Below are 19,968 nucleotides of genomic sequence, written 5' to 3'. Positions count from 1 at the left end.
AGATTTTTTTTTTATCAATAATAGACTTATTATTGTAATTATTTTTAAGTCAGAGTACATAAAGAATACATGATATAGAGTACATAAAGAATACATGATATATAAGCTATAATAACTCAACAAATATTTTCTAAGGAAATGTAAGATCTTGAAATGAATAAAATAAGAATAATCTACATATTTAAGTCTTTTTGGTAACTAAGTTCAACTAATTTAGTCTAACATAACAAAATCAGTCATAGATAACATTATTCTAAGTTTTATTGTTTAAAGTTTTGGCATTTTTATCACATAGAATTCATTTTTTATTATGGCAACATTAGTTTTTTTTTTTTGTTTGATGAGTACTCTTGTCAGCGTTCGCAAAGTTTATGATAAAAACATTTGTTTTTCCTTTTAACAATTATGGAAATCCGGATATGTTGGCTAAAAGTTTATTGTTGGCTATGTTAATACTCCTTTCCCTTATGGACCGGTCCGAAAAAGAGAATGGGCCGAATACTAGAGAGCTTCACTTGCGTAACATTACTACAAGTTTTAGGGTTTGAAAATTTCCCAAATCTCTTAAACCCTATTAAAACCCCATTCCCTCTTCGGCTGTTTTTCTCTTTCCCCTCAGTTTCGGAGATGGCGTTCAGCTCGATTCTTCGCAGGTCTGGATCTCTCGCAAGGCCTCTTGTGATTGCAGGGCAATTGTTGAAGAACACTCAGCGGCAGAGTAGCTACCGCACCGTTTTGTTGAGCGCCATCAACCAGAACGTGCAAAAGGACTCGGCGGTTCCGACGTTCGGTTTTTCTTCTTTGGCTTATAAGAACAAGCCCACCTCCGACGAGAACCTTCTCCGCGTCATCGAATCGGAGATCACTTGCGCCCAGGAAACCGACAATCACACTGTAAGTTTCTTTGCTCTTCTTTCTTCATCATTCTGTGAAATGATTATCTTGATAATGAAAGGGATTCGGTAATCAGCTCAATTCAATGATTATTATGATGGTTGATTATTATTTCTAGCTCCCTCTACTGGTTTGATGTTTCGTTGACTAAAAAATGTTGCTGTAGCATTGTTTCACATAAAAACTTCTATGCATTATTTAATTTTAGTAGTGTCATTTTTCTTTTGAAGTGTGTATCATAAATTTAGTGCCTTTTTTTTCTTCTTTCTTATATGTGATGTGCTTTACTCTTTTTTATTTTGTTCTTGCCATTAAATACCAATATTGTATTCTTTTCACCACTTGCCCCTTGAATTGTAATTTTTTTTATAATTAATTATTCATAATTTTATGAAGTATTGGTCCTTATAGTTTTATTTATTTCTTTATTTGGTCACTAAAGCATAAAACTATGTGGACTTGTACGAAAATATTTATGTTATCTGGACAGATCAAATTTGAATACAACTATAGGTACAAAAGTTATATTTAAACTATGATTTATTTTGGGAGTTTCTTGTTGAAATTCGGAAAAGTAGTTGTATGATCACACTTTTTTTTTTGTGTTATAGAGACAGGTTGATGAGGCTCCAAGTAATTTCCCTTTTAAGATACTTGATCAGCCGGGACAGCAGACTATAATGCTTGAAAGGACATATCAAGGTGAGGAAATTAAGGTTGAGGTGCACATGCCTGATCTGGTCACCGGGGAAGAAAATGATGATGGTCGTGACGACGACGATGAGAGTGAGAGAGCATCTCAGTCAAGCATTCCGCTTTCAGTCAGTGTTTACAAGAAGGATGGGCCCTATCTGGAATTCAGTTGTGTGGCTTACCCCGATGAGGTCGTCATTGACAGCTTGTCTGTTAAGAATCCGGAACCCAGCGAGGATCAGATTGCATACGAAGGACCAGACTTCCAGTAAGTCTCCGCACCTTGCACTCAGAATCTTTTCATTTCACAGTTCAATATTCTGGTAGTGTAATTTCTAGACCCTGTCTGAACTTCTTTTGTGTTCCTGTCTTACAGGGATTTGGACGAGGGCCTCCAAAAGTCTTTCCACAAGTACTTAGAAATTAGAGGAATCAAGCCTAGCACAACCAATTTCTTGCATGAGTACATGATCAACAAGGATAGCAGGGAATACTTGGTCTGGTTGCAGAAGCTCAAGCAATTCGTTGAAGCATGAGACGTTATTTTAAGCAAGAACACGCAACACTGAAAATTTGTTTTAATAACCTGATTATATGCGTTGATGCCATACATTCAGAGGGAAATATAATTAGATACCCTGTCACTGTGGTTTAGTGATAGTTCCTATTAGAAGTAGGTTATGTCTCAAAAGTGCTTGGTTAATTTTGTTTGTGTATCCTCTTTGGCGCATTTTCTTGTATGAGCTTGACAACTTTTTTTTTCTTTTTTGGGAAAATTATAAAGAAAGCCAAGTATTAGTCGTTCATTTCTTAGTTAATATTTCATGCGCGTGCCTTTGGTCTTCCATCCTTTTATTACGCGTATCAAACAGAGAACTCGAGTTAGAGATTTTGTCGAGAGTCGAGAATGAGAGCACTTTATGAATTTTTTTGTTCAATATGTATAACGGTGGTTATTTACTATGTACATATAACATAATTAATTTTTAAAATATCTAATTTACAAATTAAAACATTAAAATATTTATAATGCACATTTGCTTTCTTCCATATTTATTCACTCCTTTTGTTTTTTGTACAGAAGTACATATAAATTTTATTTATTGCATAGGAGTACATCAAAATTTAAAATATAATTTAAGTAAAAAAGATTTCATATTATATACCAATAAAGTAGTAACATGCATTAACTGGATTATTAAATAAATTACATTTATTTAAATTTTTAAATAGTGGGTACCGTGTTAATAATGAGCAGTTTAATAATTTCCAAGTAAACGTGTTAATCCTTATCATTTAAAATAGACTAAAATTGATCAAATATATCTATTTAATCTCTTCTACCTACCTTTTTATATACTAATTGCATGCCAAAAGTTTGGATTATTGTAAACGTCGTTTACACTGTAAACGAGATAAACATGAGATACATACAAAATTATCTCATTTACAGAGTAAACGACATAAGAGAGGAGTATTTATTTCGATAAATATTTTTAAAATTATTTATTTTAGTAATTATTACCTTTATTTAATTTATAAAAATAAAAAATCCTAATAATTAGTCATAGTTTAAATTATATTTGGTTGTATCCGTAAGTGTTGTGTAGAATAATTTATAGACAATTTTAGTTATATTTAATTATTTTTATTTTAGTTATTAAAAACATTATAAATGAACATAAGAAATTCATAATGATCAATAAAAGAAAATATAATTGTTTTGTTACGATGTATTTGGATCTCAAAAGAGAAAGCCAAATACATAAATTAATTTTGCAAAATCTCAATCTTATTAAATATTATTTCAAACATATTAATATATTTGTAGAATAACTAGAATTATATTATTTTATTGTATATGTATTATTTTTCTCCCACAAATTTATGTACTAATCATTCTACAAATATTTTATGATGAGTAAAAATTTTTAAGAGTAAAATTATAAAAAATAAATTTATTTAGAACAAAAACAATGTGATTAAGTATAATTTACTTAGATGTGATTAAAAATAATTAAATAACTATGTACTAAAAATTGATATTATTGAAGGATAAAATTAAAATTTATTTCTATACATGTAATTATGTATCGTTTTTGTTCTCAGCGTTTTCGTCATATTTAAGTTCCTAACGTTTCAAAATCATCTCAATTTTATCCCAACGTCAATTCTGTTAACAGATCTCTAACGATAGAACAACATTGAGTCAATTTTGAAATGTTAAATACTTAAATAAGACGATTTAAACGTTAGAAATAACTTTGAGACTTACCCCAAACATTACAGATAAAAACGATACTTTACTCATAAAATAAAATAAAAATGATAGCCTAAATTCAAATCTTAACAAATTTGATTATCTTATTATTAAAGTATATTATTTACACTTCTAAGACATTTTCTTATGTGAAATGTGTATGCAATCACTTCATAAAGTTAGAATAAGGATGGAAAATGATTAATATTCAATCATCATTCAATCATCATTCTGGTGAATTGCAAACAAGAGGATAGAAGAGGATTGAATGAGGTAATGGGTTGTGAGGTAAGAACACTACCTATTACATATTTTGGGAGCAAGTCCAAGAAGAGTTGCAACGTGAAAACTAATCTTGGATAAGATAGAAAGGAAGTTAAGTAGCTGAAAATCGAATTTGTTAACAAAAGTAGGGAAGTTGGTAATTATAAAATCGGTAATAAATACTTTGTCTATATATTTTTTTGGTCTCTTTAAGATGCCAAAAGAAGTTGTAAAGAAAATTATACAGGTGCAAAAGAGATTCTTCTGGAGAAACAAAAAAGAAAAGAAATTTATGCCAACAATCAAATGGAGCACTATTCAAAAGCCTAGAGAGCATGGAGGACTTGGAGTTGGAGATATAGAAATGAAAAATGCAGCCATGTTGTTTAAGTGGTGGTGGAGGTACTCAGATAAAAAATGAACCACTGTAGAAGAGAGTAATTGGATCTTGTTATGATGTAGACAAGAACATGCCAGTTGAAGAGCACAATGATAAAGGATCCAATGGTCCATGGAAGGAGATTGTGAACTTTGAAAAGAAGAATGAGTTGTACAAAGAAATTTGTAAGGAGGGATGGAGAAACTGTGTTGAAAAAGGTAAAGAAACAAGGTTGTGGAAAGATATATGGGTTGGGAATGTATCACTACAAGATAAATTTTAAAGGTTATTTGCGATTTCAAATCAGAAGAATAGCACTATATATGAGTGTGGGATGTAGATCGGTTCATCATGGGTGTGGAGTCTCCAATGGAGAAGGAATTTTTTTTGAGAGGGAGAAAGTACAAATAGAAGAATTAAATAACATTTTAGATAGTGTGTTCTTATGTGCAGGTAACATAGATAATGCCTCATGGAGATTTAGCTTGGATGGAAGATACAATGTGAAATCATTCATCAATGTAGCGTAGCCGAAGGAAAAATATATGGGAGCCAACTATAAAACATATCTTTGATGATTTATGGAGATGGTTGGTACCACCTAGAATTGAGATGCTCGTGTGGTTTGTGATAACAGATGGGCTGAATATAAAGGACAAACTAATAAGGAAGGGAATCATAAGCCAAGGTGAAGGGACTTGTGTTTTGTGTGAGAAGGCGCAAGAGTCGGTAAACCACCTTTTTCTTCATTGCTCTTTTTGCTCAAAATTATGGCCTATGGCCTTGAATGTAGATTGAAAAAAAAAGTGAGAAGTATACAGGAGAGAAGTGCAATTTAAAGAAGACAGAAAATGGATATGGTGGAACTGTATTTAGTATAAACCATATAGAAATATATTTTGTGTTGATGGATATTTACAGGAACCAAACAAAGAAATACACTATTATATGGGTGATTTGGTGAGTCATGAGTCAATGGGAGATGCATTATTAGTTGGACTGCAAATGTCTTTGCAATTTGTTTTCGAAAAGGTAGGAGTAACAGAAGAAGATATAAAAATGATGGTTGATAATAAATACATTGTAGAGTGGTTACATAAAAATATAGATATAAACTGGGAGTTGAGATTTTTAAGAAATAAGACAAGTAACATAAAACATATATTGCAGAACACAAATGTGAAGTTCAAGGGAGAAAGTGAATACAAATCAAGAAAAGAGTGGGAATCAAGGGCAATAATTAAGGACTATAGATGGATAAAATAGAAAAAATAAGTACATTGACTTCTTATAACAGGTGATGGAAGTATAGAACAAAAAAATCCAATTCAACGTATTACATTTGAGGAATGTTTTGATTCTCTATGTATTATTTACTTGTTTATTAGTTTATGTTTATCGTCTAATTTGTTTTTTGTTTATGTTTATCGTCTAATTTGTTTTTTTTTTGTTGATTTTAGTCTTTGATAACAATGCCGAAAGAAATTAAATTTAATCACTTGACATTAATATTCTGTACTCCCTAAAAAGATCGAATTGTTTATTACTGATCTAAAAAAAATCTTCGTTACCTCCTCAATAGGGCCCTATGCATATATCCAATTTTTATTTTATTTTCTTAATTTTAATTGTACTTTCTCAAATTAAGTAGTGTCTAGTCACCAAAAAAAATAAGTAGCGTCTTCCTACTCACATCCTGAGGCAGCATGAAGTCACTCAATATCGTTGCTCAAATGTTAGGTGCATCTTGCCAATAGTTGTCATGTCAAGTTCTGTTTACGTTTTGGCGTTAACCACATTAAGTAAAACCTGATATTTGCACGTCATTGTAACTAAGTTATCCTCACAAAACTTTATTGTTAGAACATTCATGAATACCGTGATTGGGAAGGTAAAAGTATCACTAATTATGCCTCCTAACTAATAATATTTAACCGTATTATATACACACCAAAAATCAATTATTAAATCAATTATTCATATAAAAAATAAAATTTAATTTTGATATATTGTTAATATAAAATCATTTTATATGTATATTTAATCACATAATATCACATTAGCAAAAATAATTATTTTTTATTTTGACCACATAAATAATCATCTAAGAGAATAATTATTTGTACAATTCTGTAAAACATTTTATATTGTCTGTACATACAAATTAAATTTATAAAATATATAATAAAATATAAAATACATATAAAAATAAATTAAATAATATATATTTATATATAAAGATATAATAGTTAATCTAATAATTAATTTTTATATACACATAATATTTTTAAATAACAATAAAATTCAATAAATAAGAAGCTTTTAGTATTAGTATTGCTCAATAAACTAATATTTATGGGTTAATCATTAAAATAAATCTTGAAAAATCACGTATATATGTGGTCTTTTATAAATTTAACAATTCAATTTAATTCTTAAAATGATATCAACGTGAATAAAGTTAATCTTTCTGTTTATTTTTTTATTGAGTAAATAAATAAAAGTACACATGAAAAAATTTTTGAATTACAAAATATACACTACATAATCAAAATTTTAATGTATACATCAAAGATGACTAAATTAATTTGCCCTTAGAAAAATTCCATTTCCATTAAGTGTAGTGTATAGTTACATATAAATTAATGATTTAATACTATTTATCATTTTTTGAAGATCTGAGGTGAAATATATCTTATTTCTAATTTTAAAATAACCTAAATAAGATTATTAAAAAGAAGAGTGTCCATGAAAATAAATGTTGCAACAAATTAGCATCTCAAATAATTTTGTCTTTGTACTCATGTTTTACTTCATTAACTCAGACGAAATACTCACATCTCAATTTAAATTTCTGTTCATTTATGCTTCATTGAACATGAAGATAAAAAAATTTGAGTAATGAAAAAGACTTTTAATAAACACAGTCTGAAACTAAATTTAATATAAGCATATCTTGTATAAAGGACATCGAAAGAATCATCTCCTTGAATTATGTTCTGTTCGCGATTTTAGTAATACGACCTCAATGCCATGGTAGCATTTTTCATAATTAAAAGGGTGTTTTTTTGTTCTTTCTCTTTGACACAGCTCCGCCGAATGATCGGTGTCAATGTGTCACCTGAGCTGTTCTCTTGTAAAGGTACTCTCTTTTAAGTTTTAATCCTTAAACTTAGACATAGTTTCAACTTCTCTCCTTTAGGGTCACACTGTCACCGGAGCTGTTCTGCTGTAAAGGTATTCTCTTTCAATCCTCGACCTTAGACATAGTTTCAACCTCTCTCCTTTATTGACACCTCTGAAAAATGTCATAACATTAGAATTCCATCAACTTGGGTACAACAAAGATACTCTCTCTTTTAATAATTTTATTTAGTTTATTTTAAAATTAAGAAATAAGATATATTCTACCTCAGATTTAAAAAAAAAAGAATAAATAGTGCTAAATTATTAATGTATTCGCCACTATTCACTAGATTTAACGAAAATGGAGCTCCTTTAACCGTAAGTTAGTTTTATTCATGTGTACATTAAAATTTCGATCCTGTCATGTATATTTTTATAATCTAAAAAATCTGTTATGTTTATTTTTGTCTATTTACTCTTTCTTATTAATGCGGCTGGCTAACATGTAAGATAAAATTTGTTAAATATTATGTTATCAACGTGCCACGTAATACTTAATAGTTAAGAGTGATATATAATAAAAAAATATTAAATATTTAATCTGATTCATTTTTTATTAAAAACCAATTTAAATATTGATAATATTAAAAAATAAAAAAATAAAAATTTATCTTATTTAATATTTATTAATTATTATAATAATTGATAAATATTAAATAAAATAAATTCGGATTATTCTTATCTAATTTTTTTTGTTATTAAATATTTCTGTTTAAATACTAGCCTTGATATCCACTATCAACTCCATTGTTTGATAGAGTATGATATCAAAATCAGGTAGGTCTCGCATTCCATTTAGTTACATAGCAAATGCATATCACTTGGCTTTGTAATAACAAGTGTTTTTTTTCTTTTTTTTTTCTTTTTATATTTCGGTGCATTTTAATTACTTTGTATATATAGTGTATCGATGTGGTATATATGTAACGTATTTTGATTTGATAGTTGCTTCCTGATGAAGAAACGACAAAAAGAAAACAGTTTCCCGCTTTTTCCTTTTCTTTCGTTGTAAAAGAATCTCTCTCTTTTCTCTATTGGGTCTTAGCTTTCTGCATCCTCTTCCTCTTGTTTTCTTCCTATAATTTTATCTCCTTTCCCTTTAATTTCATCTAACCACAATACAAGGGAAGAAGAACCAAACATTCTTCTTATTTCTTTTTTATTTTGAACATCTTTACTTCTTAATCTTCTTTTTCTGTTTAATTAACTGCAGAATTCTGATCTCTCTACTAGGATTATAGTAGTCCATAATAATAAAAACTCAGGTGCAACAATGATTTTTCCAAGATTCTCCTCGATTCAAAAAGGTATGACTTTTATAGATTCCCAAGTTTATGCTGCTCAAGGAAATCAATCAAAGTAAATTCTTGATCACACTTAAAAGATTCCGAATTCTAATGCTCCTTATTTTTATTTTTTTTTATCTGAATCAAAAGCTCTATAATTTCCATCTTCTTGCTTTTCTTCCTCTGTGCTTCTGAGCACACACCCCTTTTCTTTCCACAACTTTGTTAGTTGTTAGTTAGTTAGTTAGTTAAGGTTTGATGGAATTGGAAAGCGTGTATCCTGGGTGGAATTGGAACTGGAATTTGTTAGAGCAAGAGAGGCAGAGCAGCAGCAGAGAATGGAGTAAAGAGGACAACAAGAAGTTCGAGAGCGCGCTGGCGATATTCGATAAGGAGACACCGGATAGGTGGCTGAAGGTGGCTGCTATGATCCCCGGAAAGAGTGTGTATGATGTGATCAAGCAGTACAGAGAGCTGGAAGAAGATGTCAATGATATAGAAGCCGGCCGGGTCCCTGTCCCCGGCTATATCGCCTCTTCTTTCACCTTCGAGCTTCTTCACCACCACAACCATGATGGATCTCGAAGAAGGCCTAATACCCCTAGACCTTCTTCTGATCAAGAAAGGAAGAAAGGTGTTCCTTGGACTCAAGAGGAGCACAGGTAACCTAACTAAATTCATATTCAACTTTTATTTTTGGTCCTTCATCATTTGCCTCGAACAAAATACTTATTATTAATGTTGCGTGAAGAGCGCACGAAGTTAGTCCCACATCAAAAAAAACAAAGAGTGAAGAGTTTATAAGATGAGAGACTCATTAATTTACCATTTTAAGATTTTGAGTTGAATTTGGTGTCTTCTTAACTTATAAAATTTTATGGATTGTTTCTATATATACAGACGTTTTCTGATGGGGCTTTTGAAGTATGGAAAAGGAGATTGGAGAAACATTTCACGCAATTTCGTGGTGACGAAGACTCCTACTCAAGTTGCTAGCCATGCTCAGAAGTACTACATAAGGCAAAAGGTTTCTTCAGGAGGGAAAGATAAGAGGAGACCGAGCATCCATGATATAACAACTCTTAACCTCGCAGAAGCCACTGCTACTTTAGATGATAATAATATCAACAAGCCCCTCTCATTCAATGAGTCTAAAGTACAATTGGACTGGTTCAATCACTGTAATGATGATGGATCAGTGATGGTTTTCGACCCCAATTGCGACCATTTGCAAGAGCAGGATCTCTTTGATTGTGCTTTCCATGAAGCTTATGCAAAGCTCAAGATCCCGCATTTCAACAAGGAAGCTGATTTCGGTATTCATGCATTGTAATGCCAACAACTCTTTCCATGTTTGTTAACAAATAAAGTTATATATCAAACAATTCATGCTGTATGCTCATCACTTCAATGATGCTTGCTACTTGAAAGGAACCTGCAATAATGTTTAATCCTTACAGATCTTTTCATATTCATCATTCTGTTTATGTCTGCTTTCTTGGATACTCAATTTGATTCATAACACCATCATGTGTTAGATATAAAATTCTACGAGATATCATTTTTTTCTAGAAAATTTGTTGAATTTTATTCTATCCAACCAAAACTAAGGACAATGGAACAGATGTCTCTCTCTCTATATATATATATCTTGTTTTTTAATTTAAAACACTTATCCAGCACAACTTTTAGTGTGTATTGGTATTTAAGTTTTTCCACATTATTTTAAATTAATGCCCTCTTTTCATTCTTATCCAATATACGTCAAGCTGCAAAATGATGATAATAATACTAGCACTCTAGCAGGCACAAAATATAAGAAATATACTAGCCTCAAATTAAGGTATTCCTAACCGGAGCTGTTGGTGCTTCTGCAAATGAAAAAAAAAATATACCAAATTGTGTAAATGAGTGTACAAAAGCTATATTTTGAGATATTTTGGTAAACTTTTAGTCCTTCAGAAGAAAAACATATTTGGCGTTGCTAATGCTCTATTCAAATTACTTTGACACTACATTTTATTAAAAATGTAGTTAATTGGATTAATCATGATAGTGATGATACACCAAGCTTCAAATTGTGACTTGTGAGAGACATAGGCGCGACCTAGCGCACGAGGCTCCCACCCAGTGGTGTTTGACTCTTACTAATTTAGAAGACATTTCTAATATTTAATTACAAAAATTTTACTTATCTTTCAAATGTTGTCTTTTACTTAATTTTTAAATTTAATATTTTATTATTTTAATTTTTTAATTAATCATGTTTTTTTATTTTTAAAAAACTATTATTATATTTATTTAATTTATTATATTTGTAACCGTAAAACTTATAACCACTTTCAATGTATTGATTTTTTATGAACCACATCCTAAAATTTGTAACCACTTTTTTTGTACTGATTTTTCAAAAATCACATAAGTTTTCAAAATAAATTATAAGAAGGTACACTAAATATTTTAACAACACATTCAAAATTCATGTAAAAAAATTTATATAAAAATTTGCAAACATAATGAATAACATAAACACATCCAAAATTAAATGAACAAAATAAACACATTTTAAATTATAAGAATGTTTGTTAAGTATTTATCAATACATCCAAAATTTATATAAAAAAAATTTATATACAGACTTAAAACTTAATGAACAATATAAACACGTCTAAAATTAAATGAACAACATAAATAGATCTAAAATTAGGTATTTATACATCTAAATTACGTTAACATTATAAATCCCAAATCAAATAGATGAATGCAAACAAAAAAAAAATTATCATCACAAACACATTAAAAAGATTAAAAAAAACATAGACATACTAACAAATTTCATTAACCAAAAGTCTGTGAGCTAGTCGACTCTTTTGTTAGCCCTTGTTAATGAGTTTAACGGGTATAAGTAATTAAGAACAAAAATAGTAAAATTATATCCTCTCTACGGGAAAGGGTATTAGAGGTTTTAAGAAGCGGCGCGGAGGAGGAAGCGGCGATAAGAAGGAGCACGGCGAAGAGGAGGAGCACGAGAATGAGAATCACAATGGGATTTTAGGATTGATGTGTGTTTTGAGTTTTTAAGGATTTTTTTTTTTGAATGTGTTGGCGTTTAAGGGTACAAAATAGATTTGGATATTTAAAATTGAATTTTTGGATTTTAATTTGATTTAAACTGTTTTTTGAATTTGTATTTAAAAAAAAAAAGACACTAAATCTATTTAGATGTGTTTGTTTTATTTTTTTTAATTAATAGAATAAAATGCTGACTAAAGGAATAATTTAGAAGATATCTAGTTGAATTGATTTAATTAAAGTTTAATTATTCTATTGATTTTCATAATTTTATTAAATTTATAATTAAATTTTTATATTTTTTTTTCTTTTCAATTAGGTTTCTATACTATTTTTAATTTTATAATTATGTTATTTTTATGTCAAAAATATTAAAATTGACGGAATATTTTTTAAGAAAATATGTGATCAAAGATTTAATTAGATTCTTAATTATAGATACTTTTAAATTATAGAAAAACATTCAGTTAACTTTAATATTTTTTATATTAAAAAAATTAATTACAAAATTAAAAAATTAATAAAATCTAATTAAAAATTTAGTAAAAATATGAAGGGCAACCGCAGTAATTAATCTTTGGTATATGTAGTGTAGTAAGGTTTTGTGTTTATTTATCCGAAAGATGAGTTTGTTAATAATGAATAGGCATTGTAAGAGAGGAAGAGGGGCAAGTTGACCTTTGTTTGTGATGAAGGAAGGCATCACCTTTAGTAGTCGAATCCGAGTTTGCATTCCACTCAAACAAGAATCGCATGCTTCATTGGGGGTCAAGAATATGGCCAGATTCACGTAAGCATACATATATATGCCAATGTGGTTCACACTATCTACAACCTCTATAATTTATTTTTACATGTTGATTCTTCAGCCAATCCAGTTTGTTCCTTTTGCTTTGATATTTATGTTTCCACCAATCTACTTTTCTAGGGTGGCGATACTGTTGCGTCAGCAATTGTTCCTTCTTTTCCTGGTCTTTGCTATCCATCATGTTTTCTTTTGATTCTTTATTTTTCTTCAGAGAACCCCATTAACTTCTTTTTTGCTATCTTTTTACCGGAGATAGTTTAATCTCGAAAATGGATCTTCTCCAATTTTTTTAACACTTGAGAGAATAAAATATAATTTTTCACCTTTAATTCTATAAGTGGGACCAAAAATAAAGAGAAAAAAGAGAGTAACAAAAGATGAGATTAATTAAAAATCAAAATTTAGACAAAATTTAGACAGTACTATATATTAAACAAAAATTTAAACAATACTATATATTCAGAATTTAAAATTCAAAATTTATTAAAATTTATCTCATTTTTGAACGTTTCTTACTAATACATAAAAAGTATTGCACATATTATTAATTAAACAAATTTTAATTTTTATTTATTATATTTTATATTAATAGTTTAAATTTAAAGTTTAGAATTTAAGATATATTTTTTTTTTATTTTTAATAGCAAGTTAATTTCCAGCCAGTGCAATATTCGTTAACATTTGTCCTAAAAATTAGGTGTTTGTTTTTTATACACAAAAAATATCCATTGAATCATTTATTATGTATTTGTTTATAATATAATGATTAAACTTGTTATAATAAAATTATAATTAAATGCTCTTATAATCAATTTTTTTTTATAAATACCAAATTACCAATATATAGTTTCATATTATGATTGTTCTTTTGTATTCATGCATGATGATTGATTCCCATTAACATATTATAGACCTATACAATATGCAGGGGTTGTTCATATACTTAAAAACTATTACTAAGAATAAAGTGACAGACCTCATTAGATTACATGCTGATTATGATTATCAATTGAGCTATTCAAACTACTTTATGCAGTTTGATCTGGATAGGAATTTTATGAGAATATAAGCGCACAATAATTGGTCTTTCTGATTGAATAGATTATTAGAATTGTTCCTTTTGTTTTTTCTTCAGAAATCCTTAGACAATATACACTATTGTTATTATTTTTAATGTTCCAAACTAGTCTAAAGTGATCCTTGACTCATTAGGAAGATTTCTGTCTGTATTCAAAAATTACATTTCAAACACTGAAAACAACTTGTTGATAGTATTATTACCAAATCAACTTTAACATTTCTAATCAAATGGTTAACAGAGAGCAGTTAATTAGGTTTTTTAAGCATTTAGTCTAGGATATTCAATAAGTTAACCAAGAGAATTAGGTTGAGTTTTAAGAAAGATGTATTTGGACTATATGGTCTGTTTGATTTATGTTTTCATTTTTTATTTTTACAACTTTGCACAAAAATCTAAAAAGTCAAAAACAAAAAATTTATTTTTTTTCAATAATTTTATTTTTATGGAGTAAAGTATTATTTTAGTTTTTAATGTTTGGGATAAATCTTAATTTGGATCCTGATATTTCAAACATTCTATTTCTGTCCCAAAAAATTTTAATCAGATTCAATGTTGTCTTACCGTTAAATTTGACACTAATAGTTAACCGAATGAGTGACGTAGATATTATTAACATTACTAGTTAGTTAATAAGTCATATCTTTTTTTCATATGTTAGAAAAACATAACTAAAACCTTATTGTAATACTTCTCAATTTTTTTTTGTACAAAACTCCAAAATCTTACAATCAAATCATTAATGCTTAAAAATTAAAGAAAAAAATTTATATTAGTAATTATTAATGAATTGATTTTATTTACATATTAAAATCAAATGCTATTAGCTCTTTAATATACGAATTATTTGTAACAATATTAAACCCACTTAATATTTTTTTTGGATTAAAATAAGATATTTAAAACTCTTTTAGACTGAAATAAAATATTTAAAATGTTAAAAACTAAATTAAAATTCATCCCAAATTTTGGGATCAAAATAACACTTTATTATTATTAATTTTTATATAACAGGAATTAATTGAGATAAATGGCTTATCCGCTGGTACCATCTTTCATATGGCAGCAAGAGACAAGACCAAAGACTCTTTGGAAGCACCTTTTTTAAAAATAAAAAATAAAAAATAAAAAAATATGGTGTGCTTTGGCCTTTGAAGCTCATCCTTTTAGCAAAGTAGCTAGGTCTCAAGGCACTATTTGAGACTTTGATCCATCCATAATTTAATAAGCATATAGTTGCAGATATTGATGAAACATAAGATTAATGTATTAAATTAAGTAAACATAATCATATCAACCAAAATTGTTTTAAAGTAATCATAACTTTTTTTTTAACACACTATAAAACATTCATATAATATAAAAACCTCTTAAAATATAAAGTTGTTGTGCCTTTTCTAATTCTGGATTAGGATGCTGCATGCAAATATATAATCCTAATCAAATTAAATATAGTGCACACTATATTATTAACCAATAATCTCATGGACATAAACAAATTAGTCACCAAATTAGTTATGGTATATGTTAGAAACAAGAGAGTAATTTGAAGAGTGTATTATTGAGTATGTTGAAAGGTACAATATACAAAGATATATATAGGTGCTAGGAGAATCAAAACAATAAAAATATACAATTCTATAATTAATATACAGATATACTATATAAATATAAATGATACTAATTGATCTAAATGAATTCTAATTATACTCTAACATCCTCCCTCAAACTCAAGTGGAAGTTACAGAAACGAATAAGAGGATGAGCCTTTGGAAGACGACAAGGAGACATTACCGGATAAAGTGACAATCAATCTCAATGTGTTTTGTGCATTCATGAAACACATTATTATGCGCAATCTAAATAGCATTGCAGTTGTCACAAAAAACATTAGTCGAAGACGACTAAGAAGTATCCAAATCTTCGAAAAGCCAACGAATTGAGATTAATAGTCGTTCTTTTTTTTTTCTAGTTTGAATATCTATTATGTATTAAGTCATAAAACACAAGGATTTGTCCAAAAAAATTATGTCACAAAATATAAGAAAAATTTGGAAAAAATGTGGTTGTGTGAAATACTACCAAATTATAAACTGATGGTAATCGGTGGCTAAGAGAAGGGGGATTGAATCTTAGCCCCTTTTTGCTGAATAATACTTGCTGCCTTTCAAACTAACTTCAGGAGATTTTCTGCATTTTGTCTCATAACCAGACACGAGACATTTTCTTTTTGTCTCGTACCCAGTCAGGAGATATTTTTCAATTTTGTCTCCATAGCAACAGAAACTGAAATGGAGTAGAAGAGAAAGAGAGAATCACACCAAAAAGTATCCTGGTTCAGCTGCTAAGTGCAATGCAGCCTATGTCCAGTCTCCATCACAATCAATGATGGAATTTCACTATAATCAAACAAATTACAGACACCAATTCTCTCTAGGAACTACCCTTCCTATCCAAGACAAGTCCAGAATCTATCCCCAATCCTGAACTTGACTTGGTCACCTACCAAGCTTTCAACTGCTAAGTGCTAACCCAACTTGCAAGGGGATTCCCACAGAATCATGATACACAACACATAGATGTACAAAGGACCTCTAAGACACCTATGGCTTTTTCTTTAATTTTGTACACTCTGCCTTTTTTCGCTCACTGGCTTTTTCTTACAAACCTCACACTGTTTGCCTTTTTCACCATGAGACTCAAAACAGACAAAACTAAAGAAAATACAAAATGAAACACATTGAAGGAGAAGAACTTCTGTTAGCTTGGGTAGCTATGAGAACTCTGTGCTTTCTCTCATTGTCTCAAGCATTGGCTGTTCACCATTATTATAGAAGAGAAAGCTTCCAAGGTTGAAACGGTTCAACCGAGCTAACTTCTTATTCTTCAAGCATCAAAACTGGTTCGGATAGAGAGAAGAGAAAGGAAACCGAAAGCTAAAACCAACATGCAATTACCTCTCTCTCATCCCTTTGCTTCAAGCTTCATCAATCTGAACCATCCATCTTGACTTGGTCCCCAAGAAGGATTTCTGACCCTTGATGAACGCTTGATCTTTGACAGCTCTTCCTGCTCCACTTCTGCTTCCTCCTCCACGTAGCTACAGTAGCTACCTTATGTGATGGATGACCACAAAGTAAAGACGAACCATACCCCAGGGATCTTCTTCTCTGACCAAAACGGATTGCTTCCATGTCAAGGTATGGAGATCTTGAGACTTCCTCACCAGATCTTACCTTTAGTGGTAAAGATCTCAGCCACACCATACTGTAAATCTTCCTTTTGCAAGGGCCATCATCACCTTGGCCTCTTGCTTGTTCATAGCTTCTGTTTCTTGCATCTCTCTTCTGATAACTTGCATATCCTTCCTTCCTGATGATATGAATGAAAGCAAAGAAAGAGAAGAGAGAGAAGAGTGAAATGCTTTTACTAGAAATAAAGAAGGTAATTAAAATGAATTAATTAACCACTTCCCTTTTCCCAAGCTTAGTAACGTGTGAGAGCAATAATAGCAATCAAATCAATGTGAGCTTTCTCTCATGTTACCAAGGCATGCAGTAAATCCAAGTTGATTAAAATTTGAGTTCCATAACCCATTGAAAGGAAGTAACTGTAGAAAGCATGCACTCAGTTTGAATTTGGATCCCACCAAGTAAATGGGTAATAGAAACCACATGCTCCATTTTCTTTCAATTCGGACCAAATTTTGTTTCTTGTAACAAGGATTATTTTTTGGGCTTGCACAATAATTTTCTGGCCCAAATGACATAAAACTCAGCCACATATTATATAGTCTTTTTGTACCAAGCTGAATATTAAAATTATATCGGACTTGTTTAATTTTCAACCCATTCAAAAGATCTGCATACAACAAAATTATTAATCAATATAATAAAATCACCAACTTAATAATTTTGCTATTTAATTATTTTAATAATATTTAATTATCATAATAATTTAGAGTTTTCCAAACTCATCATAAACTAACTATAACCCTAATTAGATTCAATGTCAAATCATTACCCTTAGCATTTGATTTATTTTTTGTGTCACTAACAACTAAATACTATAAAAGCAGCCATATTTATCTAAGGTTGCTGACAGGATTAATTTCAACTTTAATACATAACCCTAGTGACGCATCAAAATTTTGTCAAGGGGATTTGTCATTGATAAATCTCAAAATACAAATTAATTAACTAAATAAGTTCAACAAGTCATTTACACTTAGATGTGCTCTTCTTCGCTTATAGATAGTCTTTATTTTTAGTATACATGTCCATCAAAATATAGACATGAAAATACAGGAGAGTACACATATGATATTTATTTATTAAGACAAAAATTATAAAAAAATACGGTCATACACAAACACCCATTAAAAATATATATTTTATATCTCTCTAAATTACTAAGACATAAACTCAATCTTTCCATAAGATTGCAAACCCTACGTTCCAAAATCTTGCCCCTCTACAAGAAAGATAACGGGAAGACGAAGAAGAATTAAACGATAAAGCATCGGACATTTTCAAGGTGGCTATAGAATTCGCGGTTGGAATTATATATTTTTTAATATATGAATATGAGTAAATTAAATAATATAAAAAAAATTTGTGTCCAAAAATTGTGTAATAATTAAAAAATAAATATCATTTTAATGAAAATAATTATTGCAATCTTACTAACATTAATAAAAATATTTATTGCAGCTAACAAATTAAAACATACTTTTCTTTTAAGATCATTTAAAAATCAAAAGATTTGTAGAAAAATAAAATCCCATCATATAAATTTTACTAGAAGAAAAAGAAAAAAAAAATACCAACGTTCGACTACATATATACCACTACTGTTATTAGTCTAAATGAACAACTAAATATGATGCAAAATCGAAGCTACGAGGAACTGGAGAAGAAGCTCAAAAGCTTCAACGAAGAACGGTGCAGTTAGAGTTATCCTACGAACTTGATGCGGTGACTCTCCAAGAAAAAGATGAAGAAGAAATAGAAAGAAAAAAAAAAAGAAAATTAGATGAAGGACACGTAATTAATGCTGGAGCAGTATTTGTTTGTTGCGTTTGTTTTTAATTGGTATACATATCTATCAAAATATAGATACAAGAGTACACAGAAGTACATGTATGGTGTTTGTTTATTGAAATAAAAATTATAAAAGACACGGTCATATATAAGTACCCATTAAAAACATGTATTTTGTGTTTATCTAAAATGTTAAGACACAAATTTCTAACTTAAGATACTAATTTTTTTTACAATTTTATCTTTTTACTGCTCTCTACTGCGTTGGTTTGGAGTTTTGACGGTACCGTCCCCAACCTCTTCTTGGCAATTCGTCTTCTCCACAGAGAGCGTCCCCCTTCCTTATGTGCCTTTGTTCTTGTTCCTCTTCAAGATTTTTGCAAATGGTGAACAACTATAGATATGTGGTTCTACCTCTACTCCCCTCTCTACATTTTTGTTGTCTCCTCCTTCCCTCACCTCATTGTCTTATTTGCATCTCATCACTCGTGATTTTGTAGTTTCTAAGTTTATTTTTTTTTATTTTTATCTTTTATTGAAAAAATTAAATCTGTGTATTTTTTGTTTTAGTTGAAATTGAAGTTTTTGTTAATTAGATAATTCGCGTTAATAAATCAACATTCGCCCAATTTTAAGCGAATCACCCAAAATAAAAAAACGTAACGTGAATCACCCCAATCACATCTCTATACAAATCGAATGAGCCAGACTATATTTAGCTCTTTATATAAATCGAAATAGTCGGATTCGATTTATACATTTTTGCATTCTGTCATAATAAATCTAATCAACCTGTTTCGATTTATGTATGCATGCATGTTATCCTAGTAAATCTAAGCACTCTGTTTCGATTTAGCCATACACGTGAGTCCCTGAACTAGACGTTCCACCACCCCCAACTGGATCACTCCCTGCTATGTTATCACCTATCATCGGCAATTATGTCTAGCTCCTACATCGCCATCCTCATCATCATCCTGCAGTACATTGTCTATACCATCCGGTA

General features: G+C 29.7%; 2 protein-coding genes across 4 annotated transcripts; both read left to right on the top strand.

The window, feature by feature from the left end:
* Positions 1-483: 483 nt before the first annotated feature.
* On the top strand, positions 484-2,393 carry LOC112765330 (uncharacterized protein At2g39795, mitochondrial). 2 transcript variants are annotated; one of them, XM_025811237.2, is made up of 3 exons: positions 484-894; positions 1,506-1,855; positions 1,964-2,393. In XM_025811237.2, exons 1-3 carry the CDS (start codon positions 490-492, stop codon positions 2,121-2,123), a joined length of 915 nt encoding a protein of 304 aa, XP_025667022.2. In that variant the 5' UTR covers positions 484-489; the 3' UTR covers positions 2,124-2,393. The 2 variants fall into 2 exon arrangements, with proteins under 2 accessions (XP_025667022.2, XP_025667023.1); XM_025811238.3 differs by having other exon boundaries at positions 538-894; positions 1,512-1,855.
* A 5,091-nt stretch (positions 2,394-7,484) lies between these two features.
* On the top strand, positions 7,485-10,437 carry LOC112764896 (transcription factor DIVARICATA). 2 transcript variants are annotated; one of them, XM_025810718.3, is made up of 3 exons: positions 8,500-8,983; positions 9,113-9,624; positions 9,863-10,437. In XM_025810718.3, the coding sequence occupies exons 2-3, from the start codon at positions 9,221-9,223 to the stop codon at positions 10,293-10,295; spliced, it is 837 nt and encodes a 278-aa protein (XP_025666503.1). In that variant the 5' UTR covers positions 8,500-8,983; positions 9,113-9,220; the 3' UTR covers positions 10,296-10,437. The 2 variants fall into 2 exon arrangements, with proteins under 2 accessions (XP_072078527.1, XP_025666503.1); XM_072222426.1 differs by having other exon boundaries at positions 7,485-9,624.
* Positions 10,438-19,968: the final 9,531 nt, after the last annotated feature.

Source organism: Arachis hypogaea, chromosome 17 (assembly GCF_003086295.3).
Source record: "Arachis hypogaea cultivar Tifrunner chromosome 17, arahy.Tifrunner.gnm2.J5K5, whole genome shotgun sequence".
In the NCBI taxonomy this organism is placed as follows: Eukaryota; Viridiplantae; Streptophyta; class Magnoliopsida; order Fabales; family Fabaceae; genus Arachis; species Arachis hypogaea.
Note: the sequence above shows the minus strand (reverse complement) of the source record. Positions and strands in the feature narration are given on the sequence as shown.

Excerpts from the sequence above, each read along its gene's own strand:
- LOC112764896 (XM_072222426.1), top strand. The coding sequence starts at position 9,221 with ATGGAATTGGAAAGCGTGTATCCTGGGTGGAATTGGAACTGGAATTTG. Across the intron at positions 9,625-9,862 it reads TGGACTCAAGAGGAGCACAG|ACGTTTTCTGATGGGGCTTT; the intron begins GTAACCTAACTA and ends CTATATATACAG.
- LOC112765330 (XM_025811237.2), top strand. The coding sequence starts at position 490 with ATGGGCCGAATACTAGAGAGCTTCACTTGCGTAACATTACTACAAGTT. Across the intron at positions 895-1,505 it reads AGGAAACCGACAATCACACT|AGACAGGTTGATGAGGCTCC; the intron begins GTAAGTTTCTTT and ends TTTGTGTTATAG. Across the intron at positions 1,856-1,963 it reads TACGAAGGACCAGACTTCCA|GGATTTGGACGAGGGCCTCC; the intron begins GTAAGTCTCCGC and ends CCTGTCTTACAG.